This window comes from Coregonus lavaretus (assembly GCF_964263955.1).
Source record: "Coregonus lavaretus genome assembly, chromosome: 8".
NCBI lineage: Eukaryota > Metazoa > Chordata > Actinopteri > Salmoniformes > Salmonidae > Coregonus > Coregonus lavaretus.
Genome location: NC_139995.1, coordinates 11824121 through 11840957, shown reverse-complemented (window position 1 = coordinate 11840957; position 16837 = coordinate 11824121). Strand labels below are relative to the sequence as shown.

At 41.4% G+C, this 16837-nt stretch overlaps 1 protein-coding gene across 1 annotated transcript in view; it reads right to left on the bottom strand.

Annotated features, from left to right (window-relative positions):
• Positions 1-11828, bottom strand: part of LOC311133827 (macrophage-stimulating protein receptor-like) — a 33330-nt gene extending 21502 nt beyond the window's left edge. The window contains exons 1-2 of the mRNA XM_084167421.1: positions 11707-11828; positions 7205-8520 (exon numbers count right to left, since the gene is read on the bottom strand). Coding sequence (XP_084023547.1) covers positions 7205-8416 — 1212 coding nt within the window. The 5' untranslated portion in view covers positions 8417-8520; positions 11707-11828. The remainder of the gene's footprint in view (positions 1-7204; positions 8521-11706) is intronic.
• Positions 11829-16837: the final 5009 nt, after the last annotated feature.

The following is a 16837-nucleotide window of genomic DNA, read 5'->3' as shown; positions in this document are numbered from 1 at the left end:
TCCACTGCATTTACATTTTAGTCATTTAGCGACTTACAGTTAGTGAATACATATATATATATATATATATATATATATATTTGTATACCTGCCCCCGTGGGAACCTAACCCACAACCCTGGCGTTGCAAACGCCATGCTCTATCAACTGAGCTACATCCCTGCCGGCCATTACCTCCCCTACCCTGGACGACGCTGGGCCAATAGTGCGCCGCCCATGAGTCTCCCGGTCGCGGCCGGCTGCGACAGAGCCTGGATTCGAACCAGGATCTCTAGTGGCACAGTTAGCACTGCGATACAGTGCCTTAGACCACTGCGCCACTCAGTGCATGATAATGGTCCATTCTAAATCAAAACTAATTTTACACATATATTATTTAGTATATGTAAATACAAGGTTAAATCAAGAATAGTCTGATGGGTGACAATATTAGCCTATCACTTGTGAATGATATATTATCACTAGTGAATGATGCCCAGCGTGTGTACAGTAAGGCAGGAAACAGCACATGCCTTTTTATTGGCTACTTTTTCTAATCATAGTCGCACACATCATGTAGCCTAGCCCATAGGCCTATATGTTTTGATAAGGTTTGTATCACAACTAAAGTGGCCAAATAACTTCTTAAAATGAAGCACATTAATCCGCTTTACAACGGGTGTAGAGCCTAACTGGCATACATACGCGGCGCGTGAGTTCCAAGTTTGGGGAAGATAATTTTCACCATAGAAATGTACCTTTATAATAAAGCATTAAATGCATAATCGCATTTGCGGTCACTTTTGAGAATGGTGTTTTCCCGCTAATTGATGGCATTTTGGAACATTTGCGCTTATAGCCTACTGCCGTGTGCGCATTGCTGTGCTTATAATGTGAAGAAATAGCCTAATAGTTTTTCAACATTTTAAGCTAAATGTTCTGATCTGTTGCATCAGCCTCAATGTTTAAAAACAAAAAAAGTATGCTAGTGGTTGTATTAATTTGAGATCTATCGCATCCCACGATTGTCCCAGACTGTGTTTGGAATATGTACTTATTGCACAGAAGGACAAGTTGACCAATAGAATAGGTCAACTTTTGTACTATGTCTTCTGTGAGAAGGACCCGAGATGCCTGTGAGAAGGACCCGATCACGTGACCGGCATTGGCTAATAAGAATTGAGATATCTGAGAGAGCCATGTGAGTGAGAGGTGCTTCGGAGCACGCAGCCGGGAGACGGGCATTACAATTATTATATTCAGCCCCAAGGGCAAAACGGCCACTGGCCACAAAATACATGGATTTTCTTAGGGAGTATTATGGCCACACAAAGGAGATGCCGCCGGGATATTCAAGGCATTATCAAGTGCTTGTCAAATTGTGAATGAGAGACTGATGAAGCGTGTGCAGCCTACGTCAGAAACAAAGCAGAGCTCATACCTTTCATGCCACCATTTTCAAATCATCATTAGAGTCGCATCATGCAGCCTTAGAATGTATTAAAAATCAAAACATATAGCCCAACATTTGTATCACAACTAAAGTTGGAATTAAGCATTTAGGAGGACCTACAGTGAGGTAAAAAAGTATTTGATCCCCTGCTGATTTTGCACGTTTGCCAACTGACAAATAAATTATCGGTCTATAATTTTAATGGTAGGTTTATTTGAACAGTGAGAGACAGAATAACAACAAAAAAATCCAGAAAAACGTATGTCAAAAATGTTATAAATTGATTTGCATTTTAATGAGGGAAATAAGTATTTGACCCCCTCTCAATCAGAAAGATTTCTGGCTCCCAGGTGTCTTTTATACAGGTAATGAGCTGAGATTAGGAGCACACTCTTAAAGGGAGTGCTCCTAATCTCAGCTTGTTACCTGTATAAAAGACACTTGTCCACAGAAGCAATCAATCAATCAGATTCCAAACTCTCCACCATGGCCATGACCAAAGAGCTCTCCAAGGATGTCAGGGACAAGATTGTAGACCTACACAAGGCTGGAATGGGCTACAAGACAATCGCCAAGCAGCTTGGTGAGAAGGTGACAACAGTTGGTGCGATTATTCGCAAATGGAAGAAACACAAAATAACTGTCAATCTCCCTCGGCCTGGGGCTCCATGCAAGATCTCACCTTGTGGAGTTGCAATGATCATGAGAACGGTGAGGAATCAGCCCAGAACTACACGGGAGGATCTTGTCAATGATCTCAAGGCAGCTGGGACCATAGTCACCAAGAAAACAATTGGTAACACACTACGCCATGAAGCACTGAAATCCTGCAGCGCTCGCAATGTCCCCCTGCTCAAGAAAGCACATATACAGGGCCATCTGAAGTTTGCCAATGAACATCTGAATGATTCATAGGAGAACTGGGTGAAAGTGTTGTGGTCAGATGAGATCAAAATCGAGCTCTTTGGCATTAACTCAACTCGCCGAGTTTGGAGGAGGAGGAATGCTGCCTATGACCCCAAGAACACCATCCCCACCGTTAAACATGGAGGTGGAAACATTATGCTTTGGGGGTGTTTTTCTGCTAAGGGGACAGGACAACTTCACCACATCAAAGGGATGATGGACAGGGCCATGTACTGTCAAATCTTGGGTGAGAACCTCCTTCCCTCAGCCAGGGCATTGAAAAGGGGTCGTGGATGGGTATTCCAGCATGACAATGACCCAAGGCAACAAAGGAGTGGCTCAAGAAGTAGCAAATTAAGGTCCTGGAGTGGCCTAGCCAGTCTCCAGACCTTAATCCCATAGAAAATCTGTGGAGGGAGCTGAAGGTTCGAGTTGCCAAACGTCAGCCTCGAAACCTTAATGACTTGGAGAAGATCTGCAAAGAGGAGTGGGACAAAATCCCTCCTGAGATGTGTGCAAACCTGGTGGCCAACTACAAGAAACATCTGACCTCTGTGATTGCCAACAAGGGTTTTGCCACCAAGTACTAAGTCATGTTTTGCAGAGGGGTCAAATACTTATTTCCCTCATTAAAATGCAAATCAATTTATAACATTTTTTACATTCGTTTTTATGGATTTTTTTGTTGTTATTCTGTCTCTCACTGTTCAAATAAACCTATCATTAAAATTATAGACTGATCATTTCTTTGTCAGTGGGCAAACGTACAAAATCAGCAGGGGATCAAATACTTTTTTCCCTCACTGTATTTCTTTGTTAACCGCTCAACACAGAATAGCCGCATGTGCACACTCCCTCAAATCGTTAGGATAATATATCCTTTCTATTTTATTCAGCTATGTTCAATTTGATTCTTCATACCATGAAATAATATAAAATAATGCCACGGAATTCTAAGCAAATCTTGTCTGCTTAATGAACTAGTGTAGCCCACAGCCATATGGCATAGCCAGATCAGGGCCTAACATAAGGACAACTCAGAGTATGCTATTCTGTTCTTCTGAAATAGACTACATTTTATTCATATCATGTTTCTTTAGACCTGTCTAAAATAAATAATGGATTTATTGTGATGGTGTAGGCTATATTAAATGGATTTATTAGACTTTGTGTGGAAGACAGGAGATGCTAAATGTGTTTATGTTAATTAACGGTCAATTACTGTGAGACCGGCAGTTCTTTGCTTGACAATCACTGGCTGACAAAATGTCATGACCGCCACAGCCCTAGTCACAACATTTTTCAATTTACTGTATGTCAACCAATCAGCTTGTTTGCCATCACTTTTGCATAATTACTTTGAACCATAAAATATTTATATTCATCATCAATCCAGAGGGCTCTATCAGTTCTCACCGTTAATTTATTAACAGGTGCATGCTTATCAACAATTGGCATGAATAATTTAAAAAAATATGGATTCACTTCATCATACACATCAGACCAACACATTTTTTTAATTTTTATATCTTCAACAAAAGTGTCCTGAGAATGTTTTTGTATGATCTCTTATAAATTACTTTAGGCCCAACCTTTGGCTTTCCTTGTTATTGACACAATGTTATGGTCACTACAGCCAATGGGAACTGATATTGCTTTGGAACAAAGCTCTGCAGCATTAGTGAAGATATGATAAATGCAAGTGGATGTCACAGATCCAACACTATTGGTATGCACTCTAATTGGTTCAGTGATAACCTGTGTAATATTACAGGCATTATTCACAGTTAGAAGCTTCCTCTTGAAAGGACAGCTAGTTGCTAACCAGTCAATGTTCAGGTCACCCAGAAAATAGACCTCTCTGTTAAGATCACACACTCTATCAAGCATTTCACACACATTATCTACATAGATACTGACTGTTAGCCCTTGAAGGCCTATAGCAACACCCTAAAAGAATAGGCTTTAGATTAGTCAGGTGAACCTGCAACCACAACACTTCAATAACACTTGACATGAGATCTTCTCTAAGCATTACATGGATATGGCTCTGAATATATACAGCAACACCCAGAACTAGCAACGTACTGTATCAAGAATTAGGGCTAGGAATTGCCAGGGACCTCACGATACAATATTATCCTGATACTTAAGTGTCGAAATGATATGTATTGCGATTCAAACAATTCTCACGATTCTATATGTATTGCGATTCGATACTGTGATTTTATTGCGATTCGATGTTCCAAACATATTGCTTAAAACAAATTGGCTCCCTATTTAAAAACATGGAGAACAAGCTATGATGGAAAATCCTGGAGTTTTGGTAAAGGTATAGCCAACTAGCGCTAAAATTATATTGTCAAAATGATACGATACGATATATCATCAAAAATAATATCCTGATATGTTACTGTATCTATTTTTTCCACCATCACTATTAAGCATGGAGTGGAATTTTAGCAGGATATACCAACACAAACACGGCTGAACATAAATAAAGCTACTTCAGCACAGTGCAATTAGCTAACCTACCCTGACTTGCCTCTACCATTCTTTTTAGTGTCTTCAATACACATTTTCATCTGATCTTCCCCACTCACTCAAAAAAAAAATGCTGGGTTAAAAACAACCCAATTTGGGTAGATATTGGACAGAACACACGTTAGGTGATTTTGACCCAGCCAGTTGGGTCACAAACAACCCATTGTTTTCTTTAAGTTGGGTTGTTGATGCAGAGTTGAGCTATGATCCACCGGGTAAGATCAGAAGACTGGAGGCGGTGCTTTCAGATATATATTTTTGGCCACCCATGACAGTAAATGTCATTCCGGTTAATTACATTTTAACATTTTAGTCATTTAGCAGATGCTCTTATCCAGAGCGACTTACGGTTAGTGAGTGCATACATTTTTTTTTCATACTTAATCTGTTCTGTTGACAACATGTTAAGGTTGAGCACTGATGCTTTTGTAGCTTTAATAAGGCGTACACACGAGAATGAGTTCATTAAATGCCTATGCATATCCCAACGATGGGACAGTTGCCACTTTGTTATGTTATAAATGTTTATATTAAAATGTGTATTGCACAAAAATATTGAAAGAAAATTGAAATGTGCAGTTTACTAACTTAACATGATGATGAATGACATTTACTCTCACAGGTGGCCAAAAATAACTCTGAAAGCCACGCCCCCAATAGGCCATGCCTTTGGATTACACAATTTTATTTATTTATTTAACCATCAATTGGGTTTCTATTCGCTTTCATGCTGGGTTGACCCAGCAGATGGGTATTTTTTATGTAATCCATAGGTTATTTTCAGGAGGCATGGCCTATTGGGGGCATGGCTTCCAATAGGCCATTCATCTTATGTTTGTGCACTGCAAATTTACCTTTCCCTTCAATATTTTTGCACATTACATATTTTAATATACAATGAATAACATTATTTCAACATCATAACACAGTGGTAACTAACCCAACACTGGGATATGCATAGGCACTTGAAGAAATCAACTTGTGTAATCCTCATTAAGATACAAAAGTGTCAGTGCTCAACCTTAACATGTGCTGACAATATAACAGAACAGATCTAACCCGGTGGATCATAGCTCAAGTGACCCAACTGGCTGGGTCAAAGATAACCATACGTGTTCTGTCCACTATTTACCCAGCGCTGGGTTGTTTTTAACCCAGCTTTTCTTTTGAGTTCTCCTACAAATACTATAATCCATTGAAATGTTTAACATTGACAATATGGCTGGCTGTTACACTTTTGTAACAGTGTACTTTATTGACTTAAACACTAATGACAGTACTGACGAACGACAGCAGACAACTCATGGCGTCATCCACTTAAAACACCTCAGAGATGGAATAAGTTGAGTCTCCCTTCCTATAAACAGTAACCCCACACACTGTTCTTCCTCTATTGGTTGAGTCAGACAGTAAAATGCTTTGAAGTGACACAGCTACTTTAAATGGAGGCCATTCCCTGCTCCTTGCTCTTTCCTGTGCTTGCTCTCTCTGTCTGTCACGTGTGCCTGTTTCCATGCACACATACAAAACGTGTAGGAGCCAGGCACGGGGATACACTCCCTCCCCTTCACATTCCGTCTCTTTATGAACACCATTTATAACCTCTGAGTTGGCACACCATACCTGCAGGTGTACACATAGTCCTATGAGCTCAGAGGTGTCAAGTTTAAAAGTCACAGTGATAAGACCACACCTTGACAGCGGATATTGCACAGCCAAACACTATTGTTTTAAATGAATACAGTTTGTTTGAATACAGCTGCTGTCTATTTTTCCAACTATTCATACACTACATTTCCAATTCTCATTCTTCTTCTTCTGTAATAATTAATGTCATACTGTAACCTGGTCATAGTCATAATATTATTAAACAGCTTAATTTGTTTTGCTCAAACATAGGGCATCATACAATAGATCAAGTCTACCGTAACCTAACATCGTTAAGATTTCAGGAACAAAGATAGCAGGGCTTTCATGTACTGAGGTAGTATCAACAGTTCCGACCCTTTCAGCACATGGTAATAGCCATGATTGTAACTCAAAAGAGCAGAACAACAGTGTGGCAATTGTGCTGGTGAGATCTGACTCATTCACCCCTCCCTCCCTCTTTTCCTCCCTGTTCTCACACACCTGACTTCCTCCTCTCATAGTACTGGGACTTCTAATAGACAATGCAATAAGAATAACCTATATATCAGATTTTGTACTGTTGAATATCAATCAAACTATTAAATATTCCTGTCTACCATCAGGCTTCACCAACTACCCAACTGAAGCCCTGGCAGAGTAGAACAGAGCGGAGCGGAGTAGGCCTGTCACTGACCTCATGAGGGCAGCTCTCGCCGTGCTGGAAGTGGCAGAGCCCCCTGGAGAGCTGCTCTGGGCTGGATCTACAGCAGTCCTCCACCCCCTCATCAATGGCCCTGTTCACGTTGGCCATGGGGAAGGCACACAGGGCTGAGTTACTGTAGGGCTTCCCAGAGTCATCTGTCTCTACAAACACCCCATAGAGAATGTCATCCTTCTCCCCCACCCCCAGCTCCTCTGCCAGCTCCTTCCCGGCCCGGCTGAAGTGGGCTGCCTGCAGCCTGTTATACACCACGTCCTCGAACACCTTGCTCCCCGTCCTTCTCCTCCTCCGCCTGCGTTTGGGCTCGAAGCGACACTCCAGCACCACCTCACGGTACATCCACACCTCTGTGTCCTTCACCGGCAGACGGCCCAGTCGCGTCTGATACAGAGAGGACTCCAGGAAGTTCTCCCTCTGGACAGACAGGAAGTAGACATAGTCCTGTGTGGAGAAGCTGTAGATGTAGTCGATCCGGTAGGAGTTCTGTAGTTCAGGGAGCACGGTCAGACCCTTCATGACCATGTCAAAGCCGTCCAGGGTCGACAGTGGCCGGCGGACCGATATGGACAATCTGCCATACCTCTGTGCCACACTTTCATTGAGTGTAGCCACTACAAAGAAAAGGGCTGTGTAGCCTTGCTCCACGATGATGACCTCAGTGCCCAGAGGGCTGGCCAGGCAGTCAGGGCAGTCGGAGGGTGAGTTAGCATCCTTCCTGAAGAGACATTCAGATTTAGGTGGGGTACCATCAGCGTTAATTTCATGTAAGTAACAGACCCCATGCTGAGAACTCCCACAGGAGTACAGAGAGATAAGATAAGATGATGGGTCCAAGAGCAGGACCTCATTGTTCGTGTCCACTGAGTCCTCAGGATCAGCCTCGATGCCACACAGGCCACAGGTCTGACACTCTGGAGTGCCCACTGGGCCTGTCCTCAGCTCCCATACCTTACTGAGCCCCTCACTCACTGCCTCAATTACATTCTGAGAAGCCACATAAACCTCAGGCTTGTACGGGTTGACTACTATGTTCTGGATGGGTTTGGCTGTCTGGAAGTGGGGTATCGAGTAGCTAACGGTGAAATCCACCTCCTTGCAAGGGGTCCTGGGACAGGTGTCCAGTCCTGAGGCTTTGAGGGTTTGTATCCACATGCATGTCACCAGGAAGTAGGCCCAGGGGACCATCGCCACTCCACACTCCACTGCTACTGCTACAGTCTGTTACCTACAACGACAAGAAAAGGAGACTTCTCCTCTCCTCCTGAACATTCTGGGGATCAGCAGGAGCTCTGTGTGGAGAGAGAGAGAGAGAGAGTTAGAGAGAGAGAAAGAAAGAAAGAGAGAACAGTCTGCAGCACCCGGCCTCACCCTACTAGAATCTGAAGTAAAATGTCTACTGTTTGCTGATGATCTGGTGCTTCTGTCCCCAACCAAGGAAGGCCTACAGCAGCACCTAGATATTCTGCACAGATTCTGTCAGACCTGGGCCCTGACATTAAATCTCAGTAAGACAAAAATAATGTTGTTCCAAAAAAGGTCCAGTTGCCAGGACCACAAATACAAATTCCATCTAGATACCGTTGCCCTAGAGCACACAAAAAACTATACATACCTCGGCCTAAACATCAGCGCCATAGGTAACTTCCACATAGCTTTGAATAATCTGAGAGACCAGGCAAGAAGGGCCTTCTACACCATCAAAAGGAACATAAAATTCGACATACCAATTAGTATCTGGCTAAAAATACTTGAATCAGTTATAGAACCCATTGCCCTTTATGGTTGTGAGGTCTGGGGTGCGCTCACCAACCAAGAATTCACAAAATGGGACAAACACCAAATTGAGACTCTGCATGCAGAATTCTGCAAAAATATCCTCTGTGTACAACGTTAATCACCAAGTAATGCATGCAGAGCAGAATTAGGCCAATACCCGCTAATTATCAAAATCCAGAAAAGAGACATTAAATTCTACAACCACCTAAAAGGAAGCGATTCCCAAACCTTCCATAACAAAGCCATCACCTACAGAGAGATGAACCTGGAGAAGAGTCCCCTAAGCAAGCTGGTCCTGGGGCTCTGTTCACAAACACAAACAGACCCCACAGAGCCCCAGGACATCAACACACTTAGACCCAGCCAAATCATTAAGAAAACTAAAAGATAATTACTCTACACATTGGAAATAATTTACAAAAAAACAGAGCAAACTAGAATGCTATTTGGCCCTAAACAGAGAGTACACAGTGGCAGAATACCTGACCACTGTGGCTGACTCAAAATTAAGGAAAGCTTTGACTATGTACAGACTTAGTGAGCATAGCCTTGATATTGAGAGAGGCCGGCATAGCCAGACCTGGCTCTCAAGAGAAGACAGGCTATGTGCACACTGCCCACAAATGAGGTGGAAACTGAGCTGTGAGGTGGAAACTGAGCTGCACTTCCTAACCTCCTGCCAAATGTATAACTATATTAGACACATATTTCCCTCAGATTACAGACCCTCAAAGAATTTGAAAACAAATCCAATTTTGATAAACTCCCATTTCTATTGGGCGAAATACCACAGTGTGCCATCACAGCAGCAATATTTGCGACCTGTTGCCACAAGAAAAGGGAAACCAGTGAAGAACAAACACCATTGATAATACAACCCATATTTATGTTTATTTGTTTTCCCTTTTGTACTTGAACAATCTGCACATCATTACAACACTGTATATAGCCATAATATGACATTTGAAATGTGTAATATTTACTGTTTATTTTTTATTGTTTATTTCCCTTTTGTTTATTATTTATTTCACTTGCATTGGTAATGTAAACGTATGTTTCTGATGCCAATAAAGCCCATTGAACAGAATTGAATTGAGAGACACAGAGCAAAAGAGCGAAAAAGAGAGAAAGAAAGAGAGCAAGAGAGAGAAAGAGAGGGCAGGAACTAAACAGAGAACTACAGTGGCTTGATGTATTCAGCTTTTTAAACTTGGGGATAGGACCTTTAATGACCAGTGAGTCACAGTTTTGTTTACTTTGCTCTCCCTGAATGTGCTGTAAAAGAGACAAGATAGTATGTGTATTATTGGGGGATGGGAAGGTTTGCTAATACAATCTGTGGTTGAGGGAGTGTTTTTTTGTGCAAACATTTTAAACATGATTTCATATTTATGCAAACAGATTGGTATGCATGACTTAAATGTTTGAGTAGCAGTCCAGACTGAGTCATTAGAGTTGCACTCTATGGGAAATGCCAACTTGTTCAAAGTTGGACAAAACAAAACATGCACCATGTTGACGTACCTGCGGAAATGTACTGTATTATTCTTGGAGTCTCGTTTTTACCTCAACTAAAAATAATACCTAACACTTTGTTTAACGCTATTTCATATGTTTCATTACATTGTCTGATATATTTACTATAGGAAAGTGCTTGTCAGAATGAAAGAGAGTTTCTATACACATAGGTGCAACATCGCGTGACTTCCGGGAACGCTTGCGAAACAGACCAGGTTTGGGTTTGAGAAGTCAATGAGAGAAGTGAAAAATTCGTCCTTAGTTGTTAATTTTCTCGAAATCGAAAGGCACATCCTAGATTTGTAGTAGTTGAACATGTTATTACTCCAAGCTCGTAAAAAACTACTTTATATCGAACCAGTGCCTTTGATTTGATGGCCTGGATATGCGCAGTTCGGCCCGAGACAACCGTTAGACCTTATGACACGTTCCTACGCATGTGCTTATAGTGTGATCGGGGATTTCTATTGGAGTAGTTTTAGCCCATCTAAAAACGACTGTCTTTAGCTAAAGCGTGATTTTAACAAAAAAATTACAACTACAGCATTGTCTACATTTTTGTAAAAACATTTTTTTTTTTAAGAACACTATAAAACGGATAAAACGGAATGATTCTGAACCCTTCCCCAAATCCCAATTTCGGCAGACAAGGTTCAAATTCTCCCTGAAGTTTCTAGCCACAAGCACTAGCTAGCTGCGACGCGCTCATCATGAAGATTGACTAAAGTCCCCTGTAGCTCAGTTGGTAGCCAGGGTTGTGGGTTCTTTTCCCACGGGGGGCCAGTATGAAAATGTATGTATTCACTAACTGTAAGCCGCTCTGGGTAAGAGCGTCTGCTAAATGAATAAAACTTTTTTTTTTTTATGTAACCGAATCCGTTCGTCTCCACTCTCTGCTGCCTAACATATGTCATCATTTTGGGCAACAGGCGTAGCCTCTCCCGAACGACAGAGCAGCGTAAAAATGTAGTATGAGTTGCAATTTTGCCTACTATGTCACGAGGAAGATGAAGAATAATTCAGATGGAAAAATCTCAGTCAGGATGAATTGGTATTAGAAGGAGAGCAAAATACTAGGTAGCCTAACAACCGGCATGCATGTTTATAGACACTGTATAAACAATTTACAAACGCACTGAATTGGTGTAAAGTCATATGCCAGTCAGATTGCCATTACATACCTGAGTGCTTAAATTATGCCGCGCATCCAGGTTAACTGAAAAGTCTTGATTCCCAGACACAACACCGGTTGTCTTGTTGTTGTCTAGTTGTATGTGGCACTATTACACGCTTTTCCCGTTCTGTGCGCAATTATGGAGCAATTTCAGAAATTCCGTGTCCACTCCTCACATGCCCCGCCTACGGCAAGGAATTATGCACTGGTTTTGATTGCACAATCTCAGTTTTTAGGTTTCTTTTCTTTCCTATGTAAGATCCAGATGCTTTTTTACTCTCTTGAGATCCTGATCTGAAGTCACATGAAGGACAGCAATTTTCACACTCATGAAAGCAAGAGATCACGCACTCACACTTCCGGGGGTGTAAGGGGTACAGGAGACCCAACATTCCCAACTACAGTATGTCCAAGCATTCTTGGCAGAAGGAATGATGCTGTGGGATAGGCCTGCCTGCAGACAGTTGCCAGATATGCATTGCTATCATAAGAAACTCAAACACATCCCAGGAAAGAATGTGCAGTCTCAAAGAACAAATATATTACATTTACGTCATTTAGCAGACGCTCTTATCCAGAGCGACTTACATGAGCAATTAGGGTTAAGTGCCTTGCTCAAGGGCACATCGACAGATTTTTCACCTAGTCGGCTCGGGGATTAGAACCAGCGACCTTTCGGTTATTGGCACTACGCTCTTAACCACTAAGCTACCTGCCGCCCATTTTATTCTTTACATGTAAAATAAATATAGTTGTCAAATCAACAAGACATTAAAAGAATAGCAAGCTCAATTACTTCATGGTAAGTGTGGACATTTAGCCACTGACTAGATTTATTAAAACCGTGTTCTTCTGGGGGACCAGGAACAGATACAAAAGGCATGGGTCAATGTTGTCAGAAAGGCACTCATGTCTTACTTCCTCACTTTCAAAATACATAAAAAACATATCCTTCCACCATGGTGCACATATCCAAACATTTACCTATGAAGCCAAAGTACACTTTCCGAAAAAAGTGCTGCAGCACCCCCTGATTAAAAAAATATATATATATATATTGCACTGGGCCTTTACTAGTATTGGCGGACTGATATAGACATCTGTAGCGTGGGCAAACATGTTTTTTCAGCATCTCCACTTTAGCAAGAAAGGTAGTAGTATAATTAAGAACAGTATCTTTCAGGATTCAATAGCTGGAATTGTAAGAGTTGTTGTTCAGTCCCTTTCTCTGTGATTGTAATTCTAATGGAATCAAGAAGGAACAAGTCCCTGTCCTCAAACATTTACATAAAAAAGTGCAAAGTTATGGGCAAAGACACAAAGCATCAAATTACATATTTTTTCTTGATCAAATAACATGGAAAACAACCACTTTTTATGCAGTATTAATTTACCATCCTTACAAACCACTTAATGTAGATGTACATTACTGTATTGTAAATAGGCTGGTCATCTAGGTTTGTACCTGTAGACTTTCCATCACCATGAAGAAAAACAATGCACAATACAGTAATTGAGTATGTGATGTGATAATGTGGCTCAGTTGGTAGAGCATGGTGCTTTCAATGCTAGTGTTGTGGGTTCGATTCCCACGGGGGACCTGTATGAAAATGTATGCACTCTACTGTAAGTTGCTCTGGATAAATGTGTCTACTAAAAAGGAATAAATAGACCATTTTAGTTTTCACATAGAAATAAGTTGCATTTGCGAAGTATTTCAAGAATCTGGAAAACATATCAAGCAAGTACTTTTATATTCAGATTAACTGTTTTGTACAGATAATTATCAGACTCAAGTTACAAATGCTGGTAATACATTTAGTTTATATTTTTTTCACAAAAGTAGTGCACTGGGCCTTCACTAGTCCTGTATTAGCGGACTGATATAGACGTCTTCAGCGCAGGCAATTTATTTTTCTGTTACGTTACAGCCTTATTCTAAAATGGATTAAATTAAATGTTTTACTCATCACTCTACACACAATACCCCATAATGACAAAGCAAAAACAGGTTTTTAGATATGTTTGCAAATTTATAAAAAATAAGAAACAGAAATACCTTATTTACATAAGTATTCAGACCCTTTGCTATGAGACTCGAAATTGAGCTCAGGTGCGTCCTGTTTCCGTTGATCATCCTTGAGATGTTTCTATAACTTAATTGGAGTCCACCTGTGATAAATTCAGTTGATTGGCCATGATTTGGAAAGGCACACACCTGTGTATATAAGGTCCCACAGTTGACAGTGCATGTCAGAGCATAAACCAAGCAATGAGGTCAAAGGAATTGTGTCGAGGCACAGATCTGGGGAAAGGTACCAAAGATTTGTCTGCAGCATTGATGGTCCCCAAGAACACAGTGGCCTCCATCATTCTTAAATGGAAGAAGTTTGGAACCACCAAGACTCTTCCTAGAGCTGGCCGCCCGGCCAAGCTAAGCAATCGAGGGAGAAGGGCCTTGGTCAGGGAGGTGACCGAGAACCCGATGGTCACTCTGACAGAGCTCCAGAGTTCCTCTGTGGAACCTTATTTTTCAGCGACAGGGACTGGGAGACTAGTCAGGATCGAGGGAAAGATGAACGGAGCAAAGTACAAAGAGATCCTTGATGAAAACCTGCTCCGCTCAGGACCTCAGACTGGGGCGAAGGTTCACCTTCCAACAGGACAACGACCCTAATGCACTGTTAGTACTGCACTTTTGGAGCTAGAACACAAGCATTTCGCTGCACCTGCGATAACATCTGCAAATCTGTGTATGCAACCAATAAACTTTGATTTGAAGTTTGTTTTCCTGTTCCCTTAATCACAGGGGGCTACAAGGGAACCTAGGGCTCCCTCTCTAATGGGTTAAGTATGCTTGAAGCAAAGCACAAATAACACAGTATCATCTCCTTCACACAGTCATACCACATTCAGCCCCCCTGGGTTGCATAAAGGTTAGTTCAATGGTGCAGTCATTTTCTAATCTGATAGAAAAGCCTTTCCCATTAGCAGCCAGACCACTTAGTCCCTGTCAACAACATGACTGGCTGTTTTCAGTGCAGCTCTCTTTGACTTGGACTGACTCACAGGTCTGTTTGGAGGGACTTGGCAGTCCTAGAATGAACTTTCATTTGTACAGGAATGGAACCTGGCTGGAAAAACTAAACAAATCTCTCCTAAATACACCATTGCATAAACTCACCTCCCCTTACACTGATGCATTTTTCCTATTTTCTTTTGGTCAGGAATTTAAAGGGCAACTCCACCACTTTTCAACCTCATTTTCATTATCTCCAGCACAATACCCTAGTAGCAGCCTAAACACAGCTCCTGTAAATGTGTAGATATTTTGTTATTTTTGTAGGTGTTTTAAATTGTTCATTTTTAATCAGCTCTTTTGTTTTTGATAACATTTAGTTTTTATTGCATATATCTGGTGTTTTTGAACCACAGATTTGCAGATTGACTGACAGGTTAACACTTTTTGGCTTGTCTAGCTAGCTAGCTGGCTAATGCACCTGGACACAGTATCAGCTTTTTGATTCACGTAGCTGCGAATTCCTGATCTTCTGAGAACATAATTTGAGGAGTCGCCTGAAGTGTGAGAGGAATGGGAGATACAGGAATACAGCTGCGCTGAGGCAGAGGGCTCGTAGTGAGGACGACTGGCTACTATTCTGAACTTTGTTTGGTGAGCTTTCTGGCGCCCAGAGCTGCTGAGGCATCACCCAAGTGGGTGCTACACAGAGTGGAAGAGGAGATGTCCAGTGGCTATAACAGTCAGGCTGGTTCCCGTGCTTCTACATCTGTATTGCTTGCTGTTTGGGGTTTAGGCTGGGTTTCTGTATAGCACTTTGTGACATCTGCTGATGTAAAAAGGGCTTTATAAATACATTTGATTGACTTTCACATATGTAGACACTGATTTAGTGCTGGAGATGATGAATATGAGGTTCAAAAGTGGTGCAATTTCCCTTTAAACACTTGATAAGTCCTTTCCAATATGGAAGGAGAAACCAGACACAAATATTTATTCAAGAAATCTATAATCTATTCATATTTCTGAAACAGGAACAACAAGTCAAACTTGACCAAATGATAATCAATGCCCAGGGGGCAGATAAATCCAGTTCTCCACTCTGTCACCCATGTATGGATCCTGGACCTCTGCCAGGACCTGCCAGGGTCACCATGGGGAGGAGTGACTCAGCCTCACACCCTTCATTACATCATTACCGCAGCCAGTGTGCCAATGATCCACAGTATCACTTCCTGCCCACGTGACCGTGCACTTTTCTAATCAGTGATCACGGATTAGTCTCTCTAGGCAGACAGGTTGCCTCCCACAATGTCTGGGATTTCTGATATTAATCATGAATGAGAAAAGGACACATTAATTTGGCAGACTGAAAATGAATCAACTTAGTCGGCAGAGTTAATGTGGCCTTTTTCCATGAATGATACAGGCACCACAGACAAATATACCCTGTAGAATGTATGATCTGATCTGTATTCACTGTAATTCAATTGGATATACAAAGGGCATTGTAATATACTGCTAGGATATATTATGTTCAGTGTGATTACGTCTAGCCTATCACATGCTGCATCATTGCTCCCTCACTAACTTTAAGCATCAGTTGTCAGAGCACCTTACCGATCACTGCACCTGTACACAGCCCATCTGAAATTAGCCCATCCAACTACCTCATCCCCATATTGTTATTTATTTTGCTCATTTGCACCCCAGTAACTCTATTTGCACATCATCTCTTGCACATCTATCATTCCAGTGTTAATACTAATTGTAATTATTTTGCACTATGGCCTATTTATTGCCTTACCTCCATAACTTGCTACATTTGCACACACTGTATATACAGTGGGGAAAAAAAGTATTTAGTCAGCCACCAATTGTGCAAGTTCTCCCACTTAAAAAGATGAGAGAGGCCTGTAATTTTCATCATAGGTACATGTCAACTATGACAGACAAAATGAGAAAAAAAATTCCAGAAAATCACATTGTAGGATTTTTTATGAATTTATTTGCAAATTATGGTGGAAAATAAGTATTTGGTCAATAACAAAAGTTTCTCAATACTTTGTTATATACCCTTTGTTGGTAATGACACAGGTCAAACGTTTTCTGTAAGTCT